Source organism: Tachypleus tridentatus, chromosome 6 (genome assembly GCF_004210375.1).
Source record: "Tachypleus tridentatus isolate NWPU-2018 chromosome 6, ASM421037v1, whole genome shotgun sequence".
Taxonomy (NCBI): Eukaryota; Metazoa; Arthropoda; class Merostomata; order Xiphosura; family Limulidae; genus Tachypleus; species Tachypleus tridentatus.
This window is the reverse complement of record NC_134830.1, coordinates 11,223,703-11,248,677: the sequence shown is the minus strand read 5'-3', so window position 1 is coordinate 11,248,677 and position 24,975 is coordinate 11,223,703. Positions and strand designations below refer to the sequence as shown.

General features: G+C 32.7%; 1 protein-coding gene across 1 annotated transcript in view; it reads right to left on the bottom strand.

Annotated features, from left to right (window-relative positions):
• The window catches only part of LOC143251547 (calmodulin-binding transcription activator 2-like), a 52,739-nt gene that overhangs the window by 1,678 nt on the left and 26,086 nt on the right, over nt 1–24,975 (bottom strand). The window contains exons 4-6 of the mRNA XM_076502818.1: nt 10,997–11,068; nt 6,652–6,793; nt 510–556 (exon numbers count right to left, since the gene is read on the bottom strand). Coding sequence (XP_076358933.1) covers nt 510–556; nt 6,652–6,793; nt 10,997–11,068 — 261 coding nt within the window. The remainder of the gene's footprint in view (nt 1–509; nt 557–6,651; nt 6,794–10,996; nt 11,069–24,975) is intronic.

Here is a 24,975-nt window from a genome sequence, read left to right as displayed (position 1 = left end):
TAATGCTAAAACTAGGTTTCAATACCCACTGTTGGCACATTACAGATAGCCCTTAGTGTGATCTTATGCTTGCGATAAAACAAAATTGTTATTAACATTATATAACACAATATATGCCACGTGCATGTGGTGACATAACTGAGTTATGGAAGGCCTAGATGGCATCCATGTATATTTTTTAAGAGATTCATTTTTTAATATTTTTGTTATAAATTATTGATTAAATGAAAGAAAATATGAATTGAACATTAAGTAAGTTAATGAAATACAGACAAAACACTGAGAAGATAAATTATAATTTTCTGGATTTCATTAAAAATCTATCTGATCATGATACAATTTTCTCTTTTACCTAGAACTACATCATTGATCATGCGAAACTGTTTATAAGGAAGCAAATACATGAACACTTTTTTGTTTTCTTGTCAAATAAATCTTGTTAAATAATTTATTATTTAATAATATTAAAATAAGCTCCAGAAAAATATATGGAAAACTTTTATACTTACTGAACTTTCCAGTTCATTGTTCAAAGTTGATTCATTCTCACTAGAAACTGGGAAAAAAAATACCAATTCAATAAATTATATAACCTGAATTAAACATTTTTATTTTATTAAATAACCTATGTTCACATGGACCAGTTCATGTTTGATAATAGATTTCCTACCTTTAAATGGATGTAACTTCCAATATTACATTGAATAGCCTACAACTAAACAGTTGAGAATATATCTTTTATCAATTATCAGTATGTGCTTCAGCCTTAAGGACAAAATACATTTGTTATCTACATTCTATTGGAGTTAAGATTAATTGAAAATTATTTTGTACCTATTTCAATGTTTGACTTTGATGAACCAATCAGGACTGGTTCATGCATCATTATTAATGATACTTCAGTAATGATTATCAAATACAGATCAATTAATAACCAGCTTGTACAAGAACAAAGACTATCAGTCAGAGCTGATTCATGACTCATCATTTGCCCCCCATTGGCACAGCAGTAAGTCTGTGGTGAGCTGAGCACAGATAGCCCATTAAGTAGTTTTATGCTTAACTACAAACACTCATCACATAGTACCACTTTAATAATAAGGAGCAAATACTGATCAAAGCCTAAATTTAGCTGATATATATATATATATATATATATATACTGCCCATGACTGATCTGTCAGAAATGATACAAAATTAATCATTCAACAACAGTTTAATATTGATTAGCAACTACTAGTCAAAGACTAATCAGCTAGCAGAATGATCTGTCAAAATTTAAAAGCCTGTTAGTAGGTTAGACTGAGTCTCAAGTACTGACTTATTACCAGTTGGAGTTTGTTTATTTTAGCTTTGGAACAATAATCTGTGTTCCCAACAAAGTGAAAAGAAATTCATAGTTTGAAGAAAACAAGAAATTTACAAGTAAATGAAACTGCTATATTAGCATCTGATGTGCACTTGGACCTAACAGTGAACATTAGTTTACTTGAAGAACTTGTGATAGAAGAAACAAAATGTTTTTGTCACTATAGCTAATGTGGACTGGACCTAATTGCACTCTTTGTTTTACCCAACAGTCCCACAGCAGCAACAAGAAGACCAGAAACATGGAAATAGACTAGAATCCTAACTGAACTTCAAGATAATGATACGAGGTCAAAATAAGATCGAAAATTTAAAGAAAGAGATGAAACAGAAGAGATAATAAAGAAAAAAAGCCAGTAAATTAAGATAAAACAATGAAGACACAGGAATTTAAGAGAGGCATTACAAGAACAAGGCATAAGACTTACAGAATCAGTGAAAACAAAAACCAACTTGATTGAAGACAAGATCAAAGAAGCCACAGGACATAAATAGATTGAACCAGAAAAAAACATGGGAGATAAACACAAAGACTTTATAAAAACAAGAATAAAGAAACAGAAAGGGATGTTAATGAAGTAAAGAAGCATTATAATGACAAAATTGAAGAAACCAATGTAGAGAAAAATAATAACAAAAGGTCAAACATGTACTAAAGAATATCAACACTAAGACAATACATTTGGAAACTAAAACTGCAGATGCCATAGCATAAATATGCAATGGCAAAGGAGGTCTGAGCCAAAAGTGGGCCCAGAGAACCTGATATGTTTAAGAACTGCCTATAAGGGGAATAAATCTGAGGGACCCAGTTAAATTTTATGTGGAGGACCCATCTCTTGTAGTTACACAACCAAGCTGATGCAGTGATGTAACCAGTAAAGTCTTTCTCCTCATATGCTTGAAAATTCCAGTTTTAAGTTAACTATACAATATGTAATAAAAGAACCAATTTGTTGTAGAGCATTAGTGGTCATTTATGAATTTGTGACCTTTAGGTACTACTCAAGATACTATTTCAAGTTATAGAATTCAGGACCTTGATTCAATATCACCTAATCAAGAAAAGAATAAACTATGACAAGAAAGGTATCACACATAAGGAATATCACGCAGTTTGAATTGAATTTTAAAATAATGGATGGAATAATGAGTGACAAGCTATACATTTAGTAGAATCAAATCTTAGAAATGTTTAAACAACCTTCCAACAAAGAGCCCTCACAACTACCAATCATAAATGGTGGTCTTGTCAAACACATTATCATGTGAAAAGAAAGCTTCTAGAAACAAGTTCAGGATGAATGGTGAAACTTATTCAAACTTACAAAGATATTTACAGACAAACCCAGTTGTTTTATCCAGCTAATGAGGATGGCTGAATTAAACTAAACAAACATATGTATGTCTTCAAAGGAAGTTGTCCAGTTGAAAATGAATTTGAATCGATTAAAGTTACAGATAAGCGATTAAAATCTCCCTCTGACAAAAGTTTAGAAAAACTCAAAGGATTAACTAGACAAATATTTACCTAAAACAGCAAAAGTAAACAAGATAGTAGGTGTTCAACTACAACTTAACCTGAGATATTCCAAGGAACTGCAGTGATTAAGGCCTGTAGGAAGTAAAAGCTGCTAAAAATATGGAGAACAATCTAGAATAGAAGGTGAAGATGTGGATAGACATTTAGAATGTGATGGGAAAATCTTGAATGCATGCAAAAAAGAAGACCAAAGTATTAAATCTTTGTACATAAATAGACTGACAGTTGACCATCTTATGTTTGTATACAGACATCATCTGTGACCATCTTATGTTTGTATACAAAGATATCAACTGTTGACCATCTTATATTTGTATATAAAGAGATCAACTGTTGACCATCTTATGTTTGTATATAAAGAGATCAACTGTTGACCATCTTATGTTTGTATATAAAGAGATCAACTGTTGACCATCTTATGTTTGTATATATAGAGATCAACTGTTGACCATCTTATGTTTGTATATAGAGAGATCAACTGTTGACCATCTTATGTTTGTATATAAAGAGATCAACTGTTGACCATCTTATGTTTGTATATAAAGAGATCAACTGTTGACCATCTTATGTTTGTATATATAGAGATCAACTGTTGACCATCTTATGTTTGTATATATAGAGATCAACTGTTGACCATCTTATGTTTGTATATAAAGAGATCAACTGTTGACCATCTTATGTTTGTATATATAGAGATCAACTGTTGACCATCTTATGTTTGTATATATAGAGATCAACTGTTGACCATCTTATGTTTGTATATATAGAGATCAACTGTTGACCATCTTATGTTTTGTATATATAGAGATCAACTGTTGACCATCTTATGTTTGTATATAAAGAGATCAACTGTTGACCATCTTATGTTTGTATATATAGAGATCAACTGTTGACCATCTTATGTTTGTATATAAAGAGATCAACTGTTGACCATCTTATGTTTGTATATATAGAGATCAACTGTTGACCATCTTATGTTTGTATATATAGAGATCAACTGTTGACCATCTTATGTTTGTATATAAAGAGATCAACTGTTGACCATCTTATGTTTGTATATATAGAGATCAACTGTTGACCATCTTATGTTTGTATATATAGAGATCAACTGTTGACCATCTTATGTTTGTATACAAAGATATAAACTGTTGACCATCTTATGCACGTATATAAAGAAATCAACTGTTGACCATCTTATGCACGTATATAAAGAAATCAACTGTTGACCATCTTATGCACGTATATAAAGAAATCAACTGTTGACCATCTTATATTTGTATATAAAGAGATCAACTGTTGACCATCTTATGTTTGTGTAAAAAGAGATCAACTGTTGACCATCTTATATTTGTATATAAAGAGATCAACTGTTGACCATCTTATGTTTGTATATAAAGAGATCAACTGTTGACCATCTTATGTTTGTATATAAAGAGATCAACTGTTGACCATCTTATATTTGTATATAAAGAGATCAACTGTTGACCATCTTATGTTTGTGTATAAAGAGATCAACTGTTGACCATCTTATATTTGTATATAAAGAGATCAACTGTTGACCATCTTATGTTTGTATATAAAGAGATCAACTGTTGACCATCTTATGTTTGTATATAAAGAGATCAACTGTTGACCATCTTATGTTTGTATATATAGAGATCAACTGTTGACCATCTTATGTTTGTATATATAGAGATCAACTGTTGACCATCTTATGTTTGTATATATAGAGATCAACTGTTGACCATCTTATGTTTGTATACAAAGATATAAACTGTTGACCATCTTATGCACGTATATAAAGAAATCAACTGTTGACCATCTTATATTTGTATATAAAGAGATCAACTGTTGACCATCTTATATTTGTTTACAAAGATATCAACTGTTGACCATCTTATATTTATATATAAAGATATCAACTGTTCACCATCTTATGTTTGTGTATAAAGAGATCAACTGTTGACCATCTTATGTTTGTGTATAAAGAGATCAACTCTTGGCCATCTTATGTTTGTATATATAGAGATCAACTGTTGACCATCTTATATTTGTATATAAAGAGATCAACTGTTGACCATCTTATGTTTGTGTATAAAGAGATCAACTGTTGACCATCTTATATTTGTATATAAAGAGATCAACTGTTGACCATCTTTAGATGTAAGGGATGATAACTACTATACATGTATAAAACCAGAATCTGAAACCAGAAAAACAAAAAAAACATGGCAAAAGTAAAGAACAGTGGCATGTACTTCGCCTAAAGCACAATTTCATAAAAATGTATCTCAGAATGGATGGTATGGATATTAACACTTTTATAGACAAGTAGAGAATAATGTTTCAACCTCCTAGGCCATCTGAAGATGATCTAGGAAGATTGAAACGTCGTTCTCTGCTTATCGATAAAAGTGTTAACACCCATACCAGCCCTTCTGAGGTGCATTTTTATTTCAAATGGGTTTCTCATCATTAAAAATTTCATAAACTTGAGACAAATGATTCTCTAAACAATAAAGATTGAATTATTTTACTTACTTACTTCATAATTTGTACATATGATCCTTAAATGGCAGCTATCATTTGCTGCTACTTACGACATTCCCACTGTTCAAGGGTTAAAGTCCACAACACTTATGATCTTCTTAAAAATAATTTTAAAATATACATTTGATGTCATAATAATTTGAAATGTTATGTTAAAAAAACAATCTGAAAAACCCTTCAACCTATGAGGAATATTTAAACTTAGCTTTAATAAATCTATGTTTAACAATAATTATGTATTTTAAAGTAATAACTTGAACTTAAACCTTTTTTGAAATATTTAAAATTATAACTAACCTTCTTTATAAACAATATTTTCAGTTTACTTTCCATCTACCAACAAATAAATATTTTCAGGTAATCTCACTGTTTAACACCATACATCTCACTGACCATGAGTAAAACATGGTTGTTTAAAAAATGATCCAGCAATTGTATACTTTGATCTGTTTAGAATATTCAGCCTTGTTTAAAGCATCAACCTGACAAGCTTGTTTGAGATTGACTCAATAGGCTAGGGGTAATTCACATAGAGGCTTTACAACATATAAGTATGGTTAAGTTCACATCTGTCACCACTTATAATGTTCCCCATAGTTTGTAGTATTTACACACAAACTTTGGTTGAAATTGGCCCAATAGGCTTGGAGGAGTTAGGATGCAAACAAACACATCTTATGTACACAGATGAAGAAAATTTAAAACTTACTCAATGAAATAAGAATAGAGCTTCTTTTCTTAGCCCCAACCATAAATTATTAAAACATACAATGTTTAACATGCTTTATTAAATCAAGAGAAAGTTTAGTTATAAATGAAACCAGCTTAGTAAAAAAGAGGCATATTTATGTAATTGTTTACAGTTATGTAATCTTCTAATGAAATTGGATATTGAGAAGACATTCAACATAATAATATTACAAGTAAGTAAATCTGATTATTTAAGTTATGGGAAGGTCATAAACAACTAATGAAAATACAGAATGTTACATCAAAATATAAAATAAAAAATCAACAGCACAATTTCTTTAAGTAAAATTAGGGAGTCAGTAGATAAGCATGTACAAAACATATGTGTGATGAAGAGATAAAACACTAGTTAAAAATGTATAAATCATACTTTTGTTAAACAAACTAAAATTCAATACTTCCAAACTGTAAGATAGCAGTATTCTACAGAGTAGACTTACACATCGGTTTTACTTGTATCACCAGTTCCTCCTTAGTCCATTCCTTTTTATCAGCACAGTAACTGAGACTGGGAGAGATGAGAATTTTATTGTCATCACTGTAGGGGACATTTAGATAATGGACTAGTACAATATCAGGATTCTGAAAGATTGTATGAAGGATTTCTTCTGTTACTTTCTATAATTCAACAAAAATGTTACACAATGTTTTTTAACAAGCATGTACCCTAAAATTGAACATTTTAACTGAGTTTCACTTAACATCTGATGGGTTCTTTTAAAAGTAAAATGTGAAAATTTTCTATTTTTCTATTAAGCCAAATTTTGTCATTTACTGACTTTTCTGACACTCATGTCAAGCATAAAGTTAATTTTATCAAACATACAATTTAAACCTGTGATCACTGTTGAGATTCCACAATCCATGGTTAAAACAATTTAAATTTCAGTTTATGTTACATGCTTAAAGTCTTGTAAATTACTCCAACTTGCATTCTGAAGACAGTGGAGTGTAAATTACAATAATCTTTACACTTTACTTTTACAATGAATACTTTTGTTTTATTATATAAAATAAAAATATGTTCAAAGCAAAAACATAACAACGCTTTTTGTAATTTCTGACTGCAGCAGCAAATTTCAAAATTCAAACAATTGAGCTGCTTAAGTTTATGTGGCTTGATTGGTATCTGCTGTTTAAAGGTGTTATTAAAAATGTGTTTTGTAATGGGCTCACTAGCTTTTTATACATAAATATCTATAACTGTCAAATCATTCATTAAAATATAGGAGTGAAATTATCACAGAACACATTTACTAACCACCAAGGGGTTCTAGTAGCAAAGGACAGAGCAATTTATATGAGTAGATATATTATTTAAGGAATTTGTAACTTATAAGTTGTGTCTCTAATGGTTCAGATTTGATGATGAGCACAAGAATATTAGACCAAATATAATTAGATTTATTACTGGGCTACAATCACAATGAGATAAATTCAATTCCATAATTTATAACACAGTAACACTTTCCATTAAGTTAAGAATTATGAACACAAAGACAAAATTCACTCATAACAAAATGCCTAACATAAATTGATCGGTGTGCATGCAGTAAAACTGATAAGTTCCTACACTTAGTTACATCTAAGCCAAACAATTAACTTAAAAGAAACCCATCAATGCTAGTCTTTCTCACTCAAATATTTATCAAGCCATCCTTTAAACTCCCTAATTTTTAATCCACCCATAACACCTGAAGACAATCTGTTATGAAAAACAATCATTCTGTTAGAAAAATAAAAATGTCTTAGCTGAAAATGACCCCTCCCTGCCAAGATTTATATTTGTATCCCCTAGTCTTACCAGTTTCACCATTAAATATGGAAAAAACAAAATGACAATGCATTAACATTATCAATTCTCTTAACAATATTTTCAATCAGATCCCTTCTAACTTCCTTTTTAAAATAAAAACACTTTCAGAGATCTTAAACTGTCCTCACATAAAAACGTTTTTATCTCAAGTATCATCCTAATAGCCCTCTTCTGAAAGATCCAACATTTCAATGTCCTTGCCAAGACTAAACAAAATACTAGAAATCTGGTCTGAAAAATCACCAATACAATGAAACTATAACCTCAATTTTTTTTCAATATTTCAGTAGGTAGAACTTAAAAATCCCATAACAACAACATATGTGGGTGGTTTTATAGAATGCACAACATAACAACAACATATGTGGGTGATTTAATAGAATGCACAACATAACAACAACATATGTGGGAGGTTTAATAAAATGCACAACATAACACCAACATATGTGAGTGGATTAATAAATGCACAACATAAAAACAACATATGTAAGAGGTTTAATAGAATGCACAACATAACAACAACATATGTGGGTGGTTTAATAGAATGCACAACATAACAACAACATATGTTGGAGGTTTAATAGAATGCACAACATAACAACAACATATGTGGGAGATTTAATAAAATGCACAACATAACACCAATATATGTGAGTGGATTAATAGAATGCACAACATAACAACAACATATGTGGGTGGTTTAATATAATGCACAACATAACAACATATGTGGGTGGTTTAATAGAATGCACAACTAAAAGACAAAAATCCTATTTTTATATAACATTGTTAAAGTCATTCTCATCAATATTGCACTTACAAATATTTGACTGTTTTTATTGAACCAATATGGCTTCTGTTATACTTTCAAAAACCAGACACACCATGACTAACATAATCTGAGCAACCATAAAATATTCTTCAACTGGACAAACTATCTTAACAATGCTTGTTCTTGTTGGCAATAAGATCATGAATATAAGTTACTCAGCAACATTACTGCCCATCATTTTTAAGCTAATCAGATAGACTTGGTTGTGTAACCTCTATGACTGATTAAGGATAAATGTATCCAGTTTATGAAATGTTATTGGCTGATGTACTGTACAGATTATCCAATTCTGATATTTATGTGCATAATGTATTTCAGTTTTTAACAGAATGGAAGGCAAAAACAAAACCAACTGCTAAGAGTACAATTATGAACTTCTTTCTTCTTTACCTACCTGTTTAATATATATTTACTCAGTGATGTACCTGATAAATGCATGGGAAATATGTAGGGGGCTAGAACCAATCTGCATGTCCTTCAGCACCATTTTATCTTCTTTGCCTTGTTTCTACAGAAACTTTATTTGACTGTGTCAACTGTTTTTCCCCTGATCTAGTTATCCTAATATTTATTAGACTTTCTTTATTTTTTGTTATACATCTGTTTTTCCTTTCACTTGTTGACAGTATTTTCTTTTATTTTACTGTTTCTGAACTACTTTTAGTTTTATCCAGAATTTTAGTTTATAATTCATCTAATGAATCGTATTAAAAGTGTTTAATTGGAATTATAAGTTGAGATAGTTTGATGCTGTAAACATGCCATCTTGCAATTTAAACATTAACAACTTTCTCAAATCCCTTATCTAATCTACCATTGCATCATAAGAATTTGCTGTATATATGATCATTTGTAAAAAAATAACATAAAATCATTACTTGAATTGAATTAGAATAGAACACTTTTGTATAAGTGTTGAATGCTGTGACAATTGAGACACTTTAACATCCAGTATTTGAAATATAATATTAACAATATTAATTTAAAATATTATAGTATTAATGTGTTTTAAAAAGATCCCAACTTAGACATGATTATAAAAAAATCCCAGCTATACTGGTATTTGAAAAGGAAATTGTGAATTTTTTTTAACTAACCATATTATAAATCACACATATAGATAAATCTTTTGTTGTATGTTTATATAAGTGCAAGGACGTTTTGCTGAAAAGTTCACCTCTGCTTGACTGAACTACATTTTCTTCCACCTGACTACTTTTCTATCCAATGAGACATCTCTGGTTCACTTAAATATCTCATTTTTTAACAAGCCATTCAAACCTTGTCAAATACACTAAACCTAATCATTTTCTCTCATCTACATAAGCAGAAACATATTCAAAGAATTTCTAAAGTATAGTAATTTAAGCAAGAATTTCCTCTAGTAAAGCCATGTTAACTATCCAATAAAATTTTCACCTTTCTAAAATGATTTTATAAAGCATCTTTTTTCAGTTTCAAACCTTGTTCCATCACTCATGTAAATGCAGTAGGCCTGTAATAACTTGGGCAATTTTTATCACATCCCATTGAATGGAATGGTAACATTAGTTAAGTTGCAATTTTCTGGTACATGCTCACTATTCAAGAATTTACAAAAAAATATCCAATTCCTAATTTAATGTAATTAAAAAGGTATTACTAAAATAACTGTATGAATTTTTGTAATTATGATCTTAAACTGTAAAAAATTAAAAAAAATAATATATATTTGGAATTAAAATAAGCTTATAACTTGATTTTAATAGTATATTGTCTGTATCTAAATAATTCTCAATTTGCACATTCTGTTAAATAGTAAAGTTTGAACTTCAAAGTGAATATTCTATAACTGTAATTCTCACATTAAAATTATGAGTCGTTATTAAAAACAACAACAGTGATAATCTTGGAATATTTTGTACAGTTTAATAATTATTTTATTATAAAATGTTTGTGATGAAGTTAAAAAAGTACTGTTTTAAAAATATTTTGAAGGTATGTTTCGGCAATTGGTAAATTCTATGATGATTAAAATTACTTCCAATTTCTAGTTGTCATCATAAAATAATTAATATTATTCATATAATATTTTTACATCCTGTTATATTTATGAGTTTCAGTTACACGTAAACAAAAATTACTCTTTTTATCAAACCTGTAGAAGCCAGTAACATCTCCGATGGAACGTTGGAAGGATTGCTGAGTGAACATAACATCCATAAATGCACTGAAAATAAAGAAAACCTTTCTGAATTTTGTTGTTTTTATATTTAAACAGTGCAATATTTCATTTACAGAGGAGTTTTTATACAGTATACATTTACACTAGAAGATAGAAAAATTATATAGCTTTATAAGCTAATTTTTCAGAGATAATATTTTATGAAACGTGCTTCATAAAATCAGCTCCATAGCTAAAGCCGAAAAATAGAAAAGTTAATAAAAGCCGTCAAAATTCTTAAACATAAACCTAGTCAGTAAATGAGAATGGACTAATATGATAGTTTTACAATAAAAAAAAACAATATGCATTGGCAACGAAGCTTGCTATAAGTCTAATCAGTTGTTATGTTTTTTGCACCATATTCCACTTTATAAATATATTGTTGTAAGTTTTATTATTAATATTGTAATTTGTTTGTTTACTAGAGGGCGCTGCAGATTTTAATAACAGTCCTAAAAAGTTCTAAATACGGCATTAGATTTTATAGCATATTCGAGTGAATTATTAAGTACCAGGTTCGGAAAAGATACCTGTGAAGACTGCATAGTTGTTTTAAAGTGGTAGAGTCATTGATACAGTGAATCATTCCTTGTTTCATGTGTCAGCTGAGAAGTAGTATAGTTTGTTTTTACATCATAGTAGTAGTAGTTAATGTGGCAACAAATGAGGTCTACAACTTGGTATGAGTTACAAGCTTAAGGATGTCAAGAAAGAAATAAACTAATTTATTTTCGTTACGTGTACAGGACTTTGAATATTTTTTACAAGATAACTTAAAAGAATCTACCAATGAAAAATCAATATTACAACAGTATGTTGCTACAAATGAGGCTCTTTGGTTATTGGGTCCAGTATGGCTAGGTAGACAGAGCGCTCAAATCCTAATCTATGAGTCTTGGGTTCGAATCCTCGTCACACCAAACATGCTCGCTCTTTTAGCCATGGGGACGTTATAAATCATGATCAATCCCACTATTCGTTGGTAAAAGACAGTGGCGGCGCCAAGGAGGGCTTGAGCCCCTCAAATGAGCCAAGCCCCCCAATATTGTTACCTCCATGTATTCATAAAATATGGAAAACATAATTGTCGTTGTTGCTTAACAATTAACATCAAAGAGACATAGATCTGTAGAACTCAACGTCTTCATAAAGACGGAAGTATGTGTCATGCGTCCCATAGAAACGTATTGAATGCACTGAAACTCATGCTCTGTATTGCCGCTCCCTGTGTAATGCCATTCTATCTTGAGCTTTGACGAAGATTAGACAACCACGTTGACAACCCTAAAGTCTCTTATGGAGGAGGACAATGTCCACAGAGCCACTGAATCAAAGGGCCTGTGCATCCTCCTAGATCAGCAGTTCGTAACAAGTCTAGTGGCCATAGAAAAACTACTGCTGATGACAAAACAGCTATCAGACCACCTCCAGTCACCTGACCTGCAGCTGGCCTCTGCAGAGGACCTAGTACAATCTGTCATCTCTGGTCTCTCAGAAATGAGAACTGAAGCAGCATGGAAAAACTTGGAAGAGTCTGCTGATGATATATGTAAGAAAGTGGGAATACACACTGAGATGGCGCGTCAAGGTGGACAGCGATCTGCCCCCAGACACCTGGACGAATTCTTAATCACATCTAGTACTGGCCAAAGAGATGACCCAACACACACCTATGCCATCATAGACAGGGTGCTCAACGAGCTGAATAGAAGATTCTCCTCTGATGCCTGCAGTGTTCTGATGGGTGCAACTCCATTGAACCCCAAACACTCCACATTTCTGGACAAACAAGCACTCTTAGGAATAGGCAGCAAAATAAGGTGTGGCAGAGGATGACCTCGCAATGGAGGTTCACCAGTTGACCAGGCTAATTGCCAGGAAGAAAGACAAGGGGCAGGAAGTATCCACACCATTGGAGCTTGTAACTATGCTGGAGCCATACAAGGATGCCTTCATGGATCTCCACAAACTTGTATGCATCGCTATCACCCTGCCTGTCACTTCAGCTGCTTGTGAGAGAATTTTCTCATGTCTAAAGCTTCTCAAGACATACTTGTGCAACAGCAGTGGTAACAACCGCACCAGCAACCTTGCTGTCATACCAGTAAACTCCAGGAAGGCAAAACAACTCGATATTGATACTGTTATAGACACATTTGCTGCCAATTACCAGAACAGGCGCATTGTTTTGAAGTAATATTGACTATAAACACAACATGATGATAGATAGTTAGCCTGATAGTGACCTCACTTTTCCTCAGAGTGTATTAACTTCACATGGTATAATTCGTTTCTGCTATGTAAACTATGTCTTTATGTTATATTTCTTTTGATTTGCAGCTTTACTCTTAATGGTATATTAAATGTTGAATCTAAGTTAATCTTGATTTTCGTTATTATTATGTATTACCTTGGGTGGAATTTAGGTGAGCTTCCTCTTTTACATATATGCATATTTTCATAAACAGATTATTTCTAATTTGTAATAATGAATTATTAATCAGAGTACGAGTTTCCAATGAAAACTGCATTGAAAACGCAGTTCAAAATAGCACACCTTTCTGAAATGTACCCTGGTATTTACATTATTATAATTTGCCATCTATACTTTCATATTGATAGCATTTTGGGAAGCCCCTCCACATTTACACCGTCCCCCAACCCAACGAAAATATCCTGGCGCCGCCACTATTGGCGGTAAACAGTGATTACAGCTTTCTTGTCTCACACTACTAAATTAGGGATGTTTATCGCAGATAACCCTCATGTAAGTTGTGCGAAGTTCAAAACAAACTGGTTATTCTTGTTCGTCAATAATAGCTGTTTACTGGTTTTAGTGTACGTTTAATCCACATGATGGCAGCAACTATTTTGTTACTTAACTGTATTTTCTTATAGATGTCTTTACCATTAAAAGATATATATATATAGGACACTGTGTGTTATAATTCATTTAACTTTTAAGGCATACCAAACAATGGCTGTGGTTTCGCTAGATACTTTTTAACACTCCTACGAAAAGTGGGGCCCAATAGGCCCCAGAGCAACTTGAAAGGTTATTAATATTAGGCTAATAATTTTGTATTTAAATGAAATTGCCATTTAAATCCATTAATGTATGGATTAACGAGATTCCCACTGTCCCTATCTACTATCTAGCGAAACCACAGGCAGGGGAACGGGCTTGGAAAAATCAGGACTAGAAACGTCTTTTCGTAGGAGTGTTAATAAACAGTTTTACAATTGTACAAAGACACTAGAAATAAAATGACACCAAAGACTTACAATCTCAGTCAAAACAGATAAAATAAAATATATATATCCAGCCTCATTTATATAGTGTTAGTTTGCAATTTGTTATCATATAATAAAATACTTCGATTTATCTCTTTCTTTTATTTTTGGTAAATATAAATGAAGCAAAATTTTAATTCATTTATCCAAAGAAATGACAGGCACCAATACAATCCAAATAAAAAACATTGGGATAACGCAAATACTAAGGTTGACAAATGAAAATCGGAAACATATAGTGTTTTTATAGTAACATACGACATGAAGGAGAATTACATAAAAAAAATAATAATTATAATACTTCTCTTTGCACACATTTAATAAAATGAGTTATGTGATGAAAATATTAAATTTTAAAATGATGATTTATGGGTCTTAGCAGAACTACCAAAAAGAGGAAGATAGCTGGGACACTTGTCCTAGGCGCTGGGGACACCCAAACGCTTATCAAACATGAATTGAAAAGACCTCGTAGCAAAGGACCGTTAGAAAAGAAGCATATAAAAAAGCAAGCTGAGTCTGCATTTTTTGTCTGTTTCATGGTTCAAATCAACTCTTGGTGGCTCTATGTTTCCGCCTTTTTATTTGAATGCGGTCTCTATCTTTAGATTAGGCCTACATTTCTGTCTCTCTGGTGAAATAAAAAGATGATGAATGGCTTTATATGTAGCCATAAAATATTCAATATCAATGTTAATTCTGATAGGCTTAACTAATACTAAGCCTACTTCTCAGCTTATCCACACAAGAGTCCTTCAACAGACTGTGAAGAGAATGTTAAAAAAATCTAAATAATAAAAACAGATGACTTTTACAACCTAACTTACAATAAAAAGGACGAAAAATCATGTACACACGCGCACATTAGACGTTTGGTTTATGCCAAATCAAATCTGACAAAGCAATAAACTGTGGAAAAGAACTATAAAATAGTTTGACATTCGTTTGTTACAATAAAACACCAAGTAATTGTATTTGCTGGACAACAATATTAAGTTTCTAAATTCAAAAATGGATACAAATCGATCAGTAAGAATTTTGTGGCGCCTTAATTATATGCCGGTTTTGAGGTTATAATGTAGATGGCTGAATTCATTAAGTGATTATATCGCAAACATTCACAAAAATGTATAGCTCCCTAATAGCACAGTGGTATTATGTATGCAAACTTATAACGCTAAAGCCGGGTTTCGATACCTACAACTTGATTTCTTCACTTTAAAATGTTTGACCGTTTTACGCTTTGTGTATATTTATATTAAATGGATATAAAATGGTAAAAGCTCTGTTGAATATCAGGTTTCAAGTATATGTGTTTGATATCTTTAAAAACCTAAGCACAAAACAGAACTTACAAAACAACCACCAATTAACTGACCACAGATAATAAATCCAACTTCAAGTGCCATAGAAAACTATTTGGCAAGTCTGATGAATGCATTAAGAGTTCTACAGATAACGTGCTTAAGAAACCGAACTAACGGTAAACGTTTTGTGAGATTTCTCTGGCCATTGAATATTTGAGAGTCTTTCAGATAACTTGTTCAGGTAATTGAAAAGATGGGTGACATTTTGTGTCACTTGTGTGTCTCTCCATGAAAACATATGAACTGCTACTACCCATCTTACCAACTACAAAAGACATGATATCCGTAGAACTCTTCTCATATAAGTTAAACAAGTGTGTTTCAACATTTTAGTCTGCGATTATGCAGAAAAAACACTTTTACAGGCGAAATAATATCTGTGTTGTGCCTACAATGGGTATTGAAGCTCAGTTCTTAGCAATATAAGCCACTGGAGGACATATAAATATCTACAACTAAACTAAATAACTGATAGAATTAGTTTTGTTAAGAACTACCTCAATAACTGTGAATACTTGATGGTATATACAGCGAATATTCAAGTAAATATTTTTTACGAACAAATATTATAATTAATGTTGCTCCAATAGTAGCACAACTAAATAAATCACCTTAAAGTAAGAAATTATTCCGTTGACACTTTTAAATCATTATTAGTTGCTACTCGTGTAAAAGGACTAGATAACAGTCTTGTTCATTGGTTTGTTTCTTATAGTAAACTGTAATGAGCGATCTGCTGTGTCCACTGCAGAGAGTAGAACTGTTTACTTCAGCGTTGTAAGTCCGTAAACTTACCGCTATCCCACCGAGAAGCAATCCTAAATTTACAAATGACGTTCAAACGGAAATACTTCGCTAATGACACAAAACTAACGTAAAAGATAAACTTATAAAATTTCACGGCTAAGTAATCGAACAACTGAATATACTCTATCATTAACTCTGATCAAAAACCTTCACCGAATTAAACTGGCTCAGTACTCTCTTCGATGTCACTAGCTAGCCGATTTTATTATTTATACCTAAATCCTTGTTACAGATATTTGGCAAAGCTTCTTGATCATTACCACGAGCAGCTCCCTCTAACAAACAAATTATAACGCGAAAATATTAACTGGCAACAATATGAAAGTTTTTTTCGGTAAACACATCATCAACTTACTACAGTGTCTTGTTCAAGCTTTCTCGTGATTTGGTAATTAAAATTTTAAAGTGCAGGTATTAGTTGTTCTAAAATGTTACTACTTTAATCACTTATCTTAACTGATGAAGTACAGCTATTTCAAAGTCCATCAGTCTCTTCTCTCTGTTTTAAAATCCTTATGTTGAAAGTAATATCGAAATTCCACAAAACAAATCTAAAGTGTTTCTAAAGTTCTAGATGATGCGACAGCTCACGTCTCTTGTTCACGTGTCTGCTTGTCGACCTGCGTTAACTACATCCACGCGTTTTGCCACATGGTGAGTGAGCAAATATGTATTTTATGATATATTGGATTTGATGCTACAATAACATTAAAGCTTATTGCATTAACGTATGGCTCTTACTATAAAACACAGACAAAGGAAAACAACGCAAGATAGCATGAAAACATTCTGTAGTAAACACATTACAAAGACCCTTTTGTAAGTGGAAAAAAACAACAACAAACAATGTTCGGATAATTTCCATAATATGACAAATAAAAACGTAAAGGTGTAAACAATAAATCCTATTCTGACCATTCCAGCATAAACTCGCAACAAAGTAAGGCTTACAACAATAACATTCTAGCTATTCTAGAGTTAACATTTTACAAAACATCTCACTGTTACAAATGAAAGTTAGATAAGATAAAAAACAGAACCTCGTCAGATCATACTCGTGATGGGAATTAAATATATCAATACAGGAGACATTCCGATCACTCCAGAATAAGTGTATTAAAAGAAAACTACAGATCAGAACAATATATAGCACAAAACTTATACAACAATATCTAGTATTCTTATCATTCTTACATTAAATAAGTAAAATAAAAACTCACACAACAATATCGAGCATTCTTATCATTCTTACATTAAATAAGTAAAACAAAAATATATACAACAATATCTAGCATTCTTATCATTCTTACATTAAATAAGTAAAATAAAAACTCACACAACACTATCTAGCATTCTTATCATTCTTACATTAAATAAGTAAGATAAAAACTCACACAACAATATCTAGTATTCTTATCATTCTTACATTAAATAAGTAAAATAAAAACTCACACAACAATATCTAGCATTCTTATCATTCTTACATTAAATAAGTAAAATAAAAACTCACACAACAATATCTAGCATTCTTATCATTCTTACATTAAATAAGTAAAATAAAAACACAACAATATCTAGCATTCTTATCATTCTTACATTAAATAAGTAAAATAAAAACTCACACAACAATATATAGCATTCTTATCATTCTTACAATAAATAAGTAAAATAAAAACTCACACAACAATATCTAGCATTCTTATCATTCTTACAATAAATAAGTAAAATGAAAACTCACACAACAATATCTAGCATTCTTATCATTCTTACAATAAATAAGGAAAATGAAAACTCACACAACAATATCTAGCATTCTTATCATTCTTACAATAAATAAGTAAAATGAAAACTCACACAACAATATCTAGCATTCTTATCATTCTTACAATAAATAAGTAAAATGAAAACTCACACAACAATATCTAGCGTTCTTATCATTCTTACAATAAATAAGTAAAATGAAAACTCACACAACAATATCTAGCATTCTTATCATTCTTACAATAAATAAGTAAAATAAAAACACAACAATATCTAGCATTCTTATCATTCTTACATTAAATAAGTAAAATAAAAACTCACACAACACTATCTAGCTTTCTTATCATTCTTACATTAAACAAGTAAAATAAAAACTCACACAACAATATCTAACATTCTTATCATTCTTACATTAAATAAGTAAAATAAAAACTCACACAACAATATCTAGCATTCTTATCATTCTTACATTAAATAAGTAAGATAAAAACTCACACAACAATATCTAGTATTCTTATCATTCTTACATTAAATAAGTAAAATAAAAACTCACACAACAATATCTAGCATTCTTATCATTCTTACATTAAATAAGTAAAATAAAAACTCACACAACAATATATAGCATTCTTATCATTCTTACAATAAATAAGTAAAATAAAAACTCACACAACAATATCTAGCATTCTTATCATTCTTACAATAAATAAGTAAAATGAAAACTCACACAACAATATCTAGCATTCTTATCATTCTTACAATAAATAAGTAAAATGAAAATTCACACAACAATATCTAGCATTCTTATCATTCTTACAATAAATAAGTAAAATAAAAACTCACACAACAATATCTAGCATTCTTATCATTCTTACATTAAATAAGTAAAATAAAAACTCGCACAACAATATCTAGCATTCTTATCCTTCTTACATTAAATAAGTAAAATAAAAACTCACACAACAATATCTAGCATTCTTATCATTCTTACATTAAATAAGCAAAATAAAAACTCACACAACAATATCTAGCATTCTTATCATTCTTACATTAAATAAGTAAAATAAAAACTCATACAACAATATCTAGCATTCTTATCATTCTTACATTAAATAAGTAAAATAAAAACTGATACAACAATATCTAACATTCTGATTATTACTTTGCTTTTTGCGTATCTTCCTTTCGTGTGGCTGACAAATTATTGCCTACTGTTGTTTTGTGATTTTATAATATGAACTGAATCGTTCAGAGTAATGAAGCCAAATGTTAAGTCACGTTTTGTATCGCGTGACCCTAGAGTTTTTCAGTGTTAAAGCTCTGTTGTTTTTTTCTTTTTGTCAGATTTAAACTAGATTTTGAAAGTAGAACGAAACGTTCCTTTTGAACTGTTCGATCAGAGATTGACATATAACTATACAGTTTCAATTCTGTTACAGTTGTAACAGATTACCGATTAACTCGAATAAACAGAAAAACAAAACACATTCCCCATGCCCACAAGTTGTCCGGCATTGTCACACCAAACTTCCTCGTCTTCCCGACCGTGGGAGCGTTATTATGTGACCGTCAATCTCACTGTTCGTTGGTAAAAGAGTAGCCCAAGAGTTGGCTGTGGGTGATGGCTAGCGTTTTCAGCAAGCAAACAAATTAACCTTAATTAATGCTAAAGAAGTAAGTAGGAATGTATGCCGACAAAACTACATTTGCCAACAATGTTATCTATGGCGTTTCACACAGAATACAAGGACCACAGGGGTACAGACTAACCGACCAAACTCTGAAACACAGGAAGAGTTTCAAGACTTATCAGACCGACTGGGATACGACAGACACAGTAATGATTCAGATATTATTAGTGTTATCAAATTACATGAACAATCACTGTTATGGTGTGAACTAGACGTAACGCTTAAGTGTAATTATTATCAGTTTTGTACGAATCAGTTAGAAACTGTTCGAAGACGAGTATGAATGATCGACCTTCGCTGAAACGTCATGTGGCCCGGCATGGCCAGGTAGTTTAGGCACTCAACTCGTACTCCGAGGGTCACGGTTTCGAATCCTCATCACACCAAATATGTTCGCGCTTTCAGCCGTGGGGGCGTTATAAGGTGACAGTCAATCTCACTATTCGTTGGTAAAAGAGTTGCCCAAGAGTTGGCTGTGGGTGGTGACGACTATCTGCCTTCTTAGTCTTACGCCGCTAAATTAAGGACGGCTAGCGCAGATAGCCCTCGTGTAGCTTTGCGCGAAATTTCAAAATAAAAACAAAGACATTCCGCCTGGCAGTGGAGTTGTACAGGAGCCGTATATCAGCGTTCGACCTCGGGACGGCTGGCATGGGTAATTGACACCTACTAATAAAGTATACTAATTAATAACCTGACATCTAACTGCAACGCTCCCTATAATCCCATACCCACTTACACTCTCATCCCTAAGACACGTGCCCGACAACGGTCAGTCGCAAACTCTCTCTTTGTTAACCTGAAGATGACCTGAGAAGGTCGAAATACATTTTTACTGCAAGTGGGTTTCCCGCCATCACGAGCGTTCAACCTCAATACATCTAAATTATATGTATGAATTATTTAGAATTATTTACATTTAATTTTCGAAACAATAATTAACTCACAAATTAATTATCTTATTTCGATGAAATTCCAAAAGTATTAGTTCACCTTATGGTTTTGCATATATGTTCAGCTAACTTCTCCCATACTTCTGGAGCTAACAGGACCAAACTAAACAAGTGAAGTCAGAGTGAAGTGAGCGTGTCTTCTTCTATATGAGATAGCCCTCACTCCCAAGGAGGACCAAAACGCCCCCAGAAGAGTAAATTACTAGGTTCGCTAAACCTGAATCTGGCGTCAGATATTGTGTTCATGCTTACCCTCTCGGAATTTCGGGGGATGGGGGCGCCATGTTTAAACTTGTAATCGTACTCCTTAACGCAAGCTAATGAAACGAAACTTGATATACGTGCTCAGGTGCCACGTAAGGGTGTCCTAATGCTTGTTTTTCACCTTATAAAGTAACTGGGGATAGTGGAAAAGTTTGATCGATACTTGGAGCTTCTTATGATTCATAATGAAGGGGGTACTAAACCCCCCAACGAAACACTGATATTTTATGATATTACTGTTAAACAGCAAAATAAGGTATTGATTCTAACTGTTAATTATACTAGTTTTCTGGACGGAGTTCATTACACACGTTCAATTCAGAAACAGCGAAGTTGTTCTAATTTTGAAATCTCAAACTTTATACATCAATAATACAGTTTAATTAATGAAACCAAAACCAAAGTGCAATCAGCTAAATATATTTGAAAGAAAAATCTACAGAAAGAGAAGTACGTGCAGCACAGATAATAACGACACAATGGTCGAGAGGCAGATGGCGCTTCTCACAAGATAAAATTAAGTTGATAGTGAAAGTCATGAGGAATGTACAAATGTAGCACTTATCAACGTGTGGAGTTTACCAGTTCGAATTTTGATAAAATAGGTGAGAGAAATGAAAACCATGGTAAGACTGATTTTGAAAATTAGACTTTCGAATGTATTTTATTATTTTTATTACAGGTTGAGAAACGTCTTAAGTTGACACTCATATGACTTACTTCAACAAGATATTTATCATATGGTCGATTTCAACCTGACACTTATATGGCTGATTTCATCTAGACATTTATCATATGTCCTATTTCAACATGACACTCATAGGGTCAATTTCAACGTGAAACTCATGATATCACCTTCTTGAAAACGTTACAGTGGTTAAAGTTGATCCAAGTTAGTTGATTAAGTTGATATAAGAGCTAACGAAAGAAATGTCACTGGAGAAGCTAATGCACGAAACTGTACTCAAAATATCCAGGATAAATCCTGAAAAATAAGATAAAACTAATTAGTAACTACTTATAAAAAATGTATATGTAGTTTGTTATAAACAAAAACAAGTCGAAAAAACAAACAAACACCGCACCAACTGAAAGGATCCCCAAGGTATAGGCCATAAAGTACGACATAAAATGTATTCTAGGTTTTGTAGGTGAATGAAGATTAGGACCCACATTGCGGTGGGGATACACCGTCTATCAGTCTTAAACTCCGTTCGCCAGTCTCACATAAATAATAATTAAATAATAAAATAAAATAAAATAAGCAAAGAAATAGAAATACAAGTTAGGGGAACGAGATGTGGGCCACAACGTCCCACATCTATATAACACTTCAGTTATGAGAAGGGGAACGAGATGTGGGTCACAACGTCCCTCATCTATATAACACTTCAGTTGTGAGAAGGGGACTGTTCTCCAAAGTAAAGAAGAAAAATAAACGAAAATTGAATAATAACAAGGTACTACCACTTGGGGCACTAATTAGTAGCCCAGTAGACGAATTATAATAGTATCAATGGTTCCAACCAGTTATCTAAACTGGTATAACATCCAAAATGCACCAACTAAGTATATTGTAACTAACAGTTTTTCCAAATGCTAAATTGACATGGTAGTAGTTTTGGTTTTTAAACATCTAAGTAAAAAAACCCAAGAGGCAAACGAGGGGCGCTCAGAAACTGTTGTTTCTCTTCCGCCTCACACGCGTTCCTTGGTTGAGCCTGTCTTAAAGGATAGGGGAATATCTTGATTTTTTTTTTTTTGTCTGGGAAAACTGAGAAATCAGGAAAGCTGTGGAGAAGGACAGCCGGGCTGTTTCAGTGGAGATGAATTCAATTTTGTGATAAGGTCTTCAGATGAAGAAAGTTGTGGAGAAGGACAGCTGGGCTGTTTCAGTGGAGATGAATTCAATTTTGTGATAAGGTCTTCAGATGAAGAAAGTTGTGGAGAAGGACAGCTGGGCTGTTTCAGTGGAGATGAATTCAATTTTGTGATAAGGTCTTCAGATGAAGAAAGTTGTGGAGAAGGACAGCTGGGCTGTTTCAGTGGAGATGAATTCAATTTTGTTATAAGGTCTTCAGATGAAGAAAGTTGTGGAGAAGGACAGCTGGGCTGTTTCAGTGGAGATGAATTCAATTTTGTGATAAGGTCTTCAGATGAAGAAAGTTGTGGAGAAGGACAGCTGGGCTGTTTCAGTGGAGATGAATTCAATTTTGTTATAAGGTCTTCAGATGAAGAAAGTTGTGGAGAAGGACAGCTGGGCTGTTTCAGTGGAGATGAATTCAATTTTGTTATAAGGTCTTCAGATGAAGAAAGTTGTGGAGAAGGACAGCTGGGCTGTTTCAGTGGAGATGAATTGAATTTTGTGATAAGGTCTTCAGATGAAGAAAGTTGTGGAGAAGCAGAGAGATCAAAGCTGCAGCCCGTCAAGCTTTATCACAGGATACATTGATCTAAGCAGAGAGAGTGGAGAGATACAAATAATAATAATACAAAACAAAAGGAGCGGGGAAGGAGGAAGAAGTAACAGAAAAAAGACAGAAAAATACATAAAAAGGAATGACAAAAAACAACACTAACGTACACACAAACAAAAAAAGAGAAAAAGAAAGACTGACAGAAAGAGTAAAGGTATAGAGAAAGAGGTCCTTTCAGGGCCTGGATACCGTAGATCTATAAATTCAATGGCTAGAAATTTAGTTGTGGGGGAAACCGGAGTGCCCGGAGAAAACCACTTTCACTCAACCTGAAATGTAAAGCATTATAAATATATAGATAAAATAGTACTAATCATTAATTAGTACTAATGATTAATGATCCAATTTAGTGATGATGTGTACTTGGCTCAGGGTTGGGATGTGTCCGCTGGTTGAGATATTTGATGCGTTTTTGAGTTTCTGTCTTTTGCTTTAGTGTAGTACCGATAAGTTAATTTAATGAACCTGTCTTGTATTGGTAAGAGCTCTGTTAATGACTTGAGGTATGTTGCGGGAGTGTAATTGGGCAGGCGAAAAGCAATTTTAATGGGGATATTCCAGAGGTTCTGAAATACCGAGTATTGGTTTTCAAACATGTTGCATGTGACTGCACTGCCGTACTCAAACAGGGGTCTAATGAATGATTTTGGGAGAGCAACCTTTGTTAGGACCACTAATACGGGCCTGGCATGGCCAAGCGCGTAAGGCGTGCGACTCGTGATCCGAGGGTCGCGGGTTCGCGCCCGCGTCGCGCTAAACATGCTCGCCCTCCCAGCCGTGGGGGTGTATAATGTGACGGTCAATCCCACTATTCGTTGGTAAAAGAGTAGCCCAAGAGTTGGCGGTGGGTGGTGATGACTAGCTGCCTTCCCTCTAGTCTTACACTGCTAAATTAGGGACGGTTACCACAGATAGCCCTCGAGTAGCTTTGTGCAAAATTCCAAAAAAAAAACAAACCACTAATACGTTTTAAAAAGAAAATTCTTTTACATACTTAAGTAATGATTTTTTTGGAAGTGTCGTGTCCAGGTTAAATTCCGAGACATGGTGAGGCCCAGGAAGGTAATGAAATAGATATCAACGTTATTGAGGCTCGGTTTTATATTGTTAAATTTTTTCCTGCACTTATTGATGTTTCAATGAAAGGCTATAGCCTGCGTTTTGGTGGGGTTTAAGTCGACACGACATCTGTTGCACCACTGAGTGACAGAGTCTAGTGTTGCTTAGACCTTATAGGCTGCAATATGGGGGTTGTTGGATGTGCTCCATATTGCTATATCGTCAGCATACTGGGAA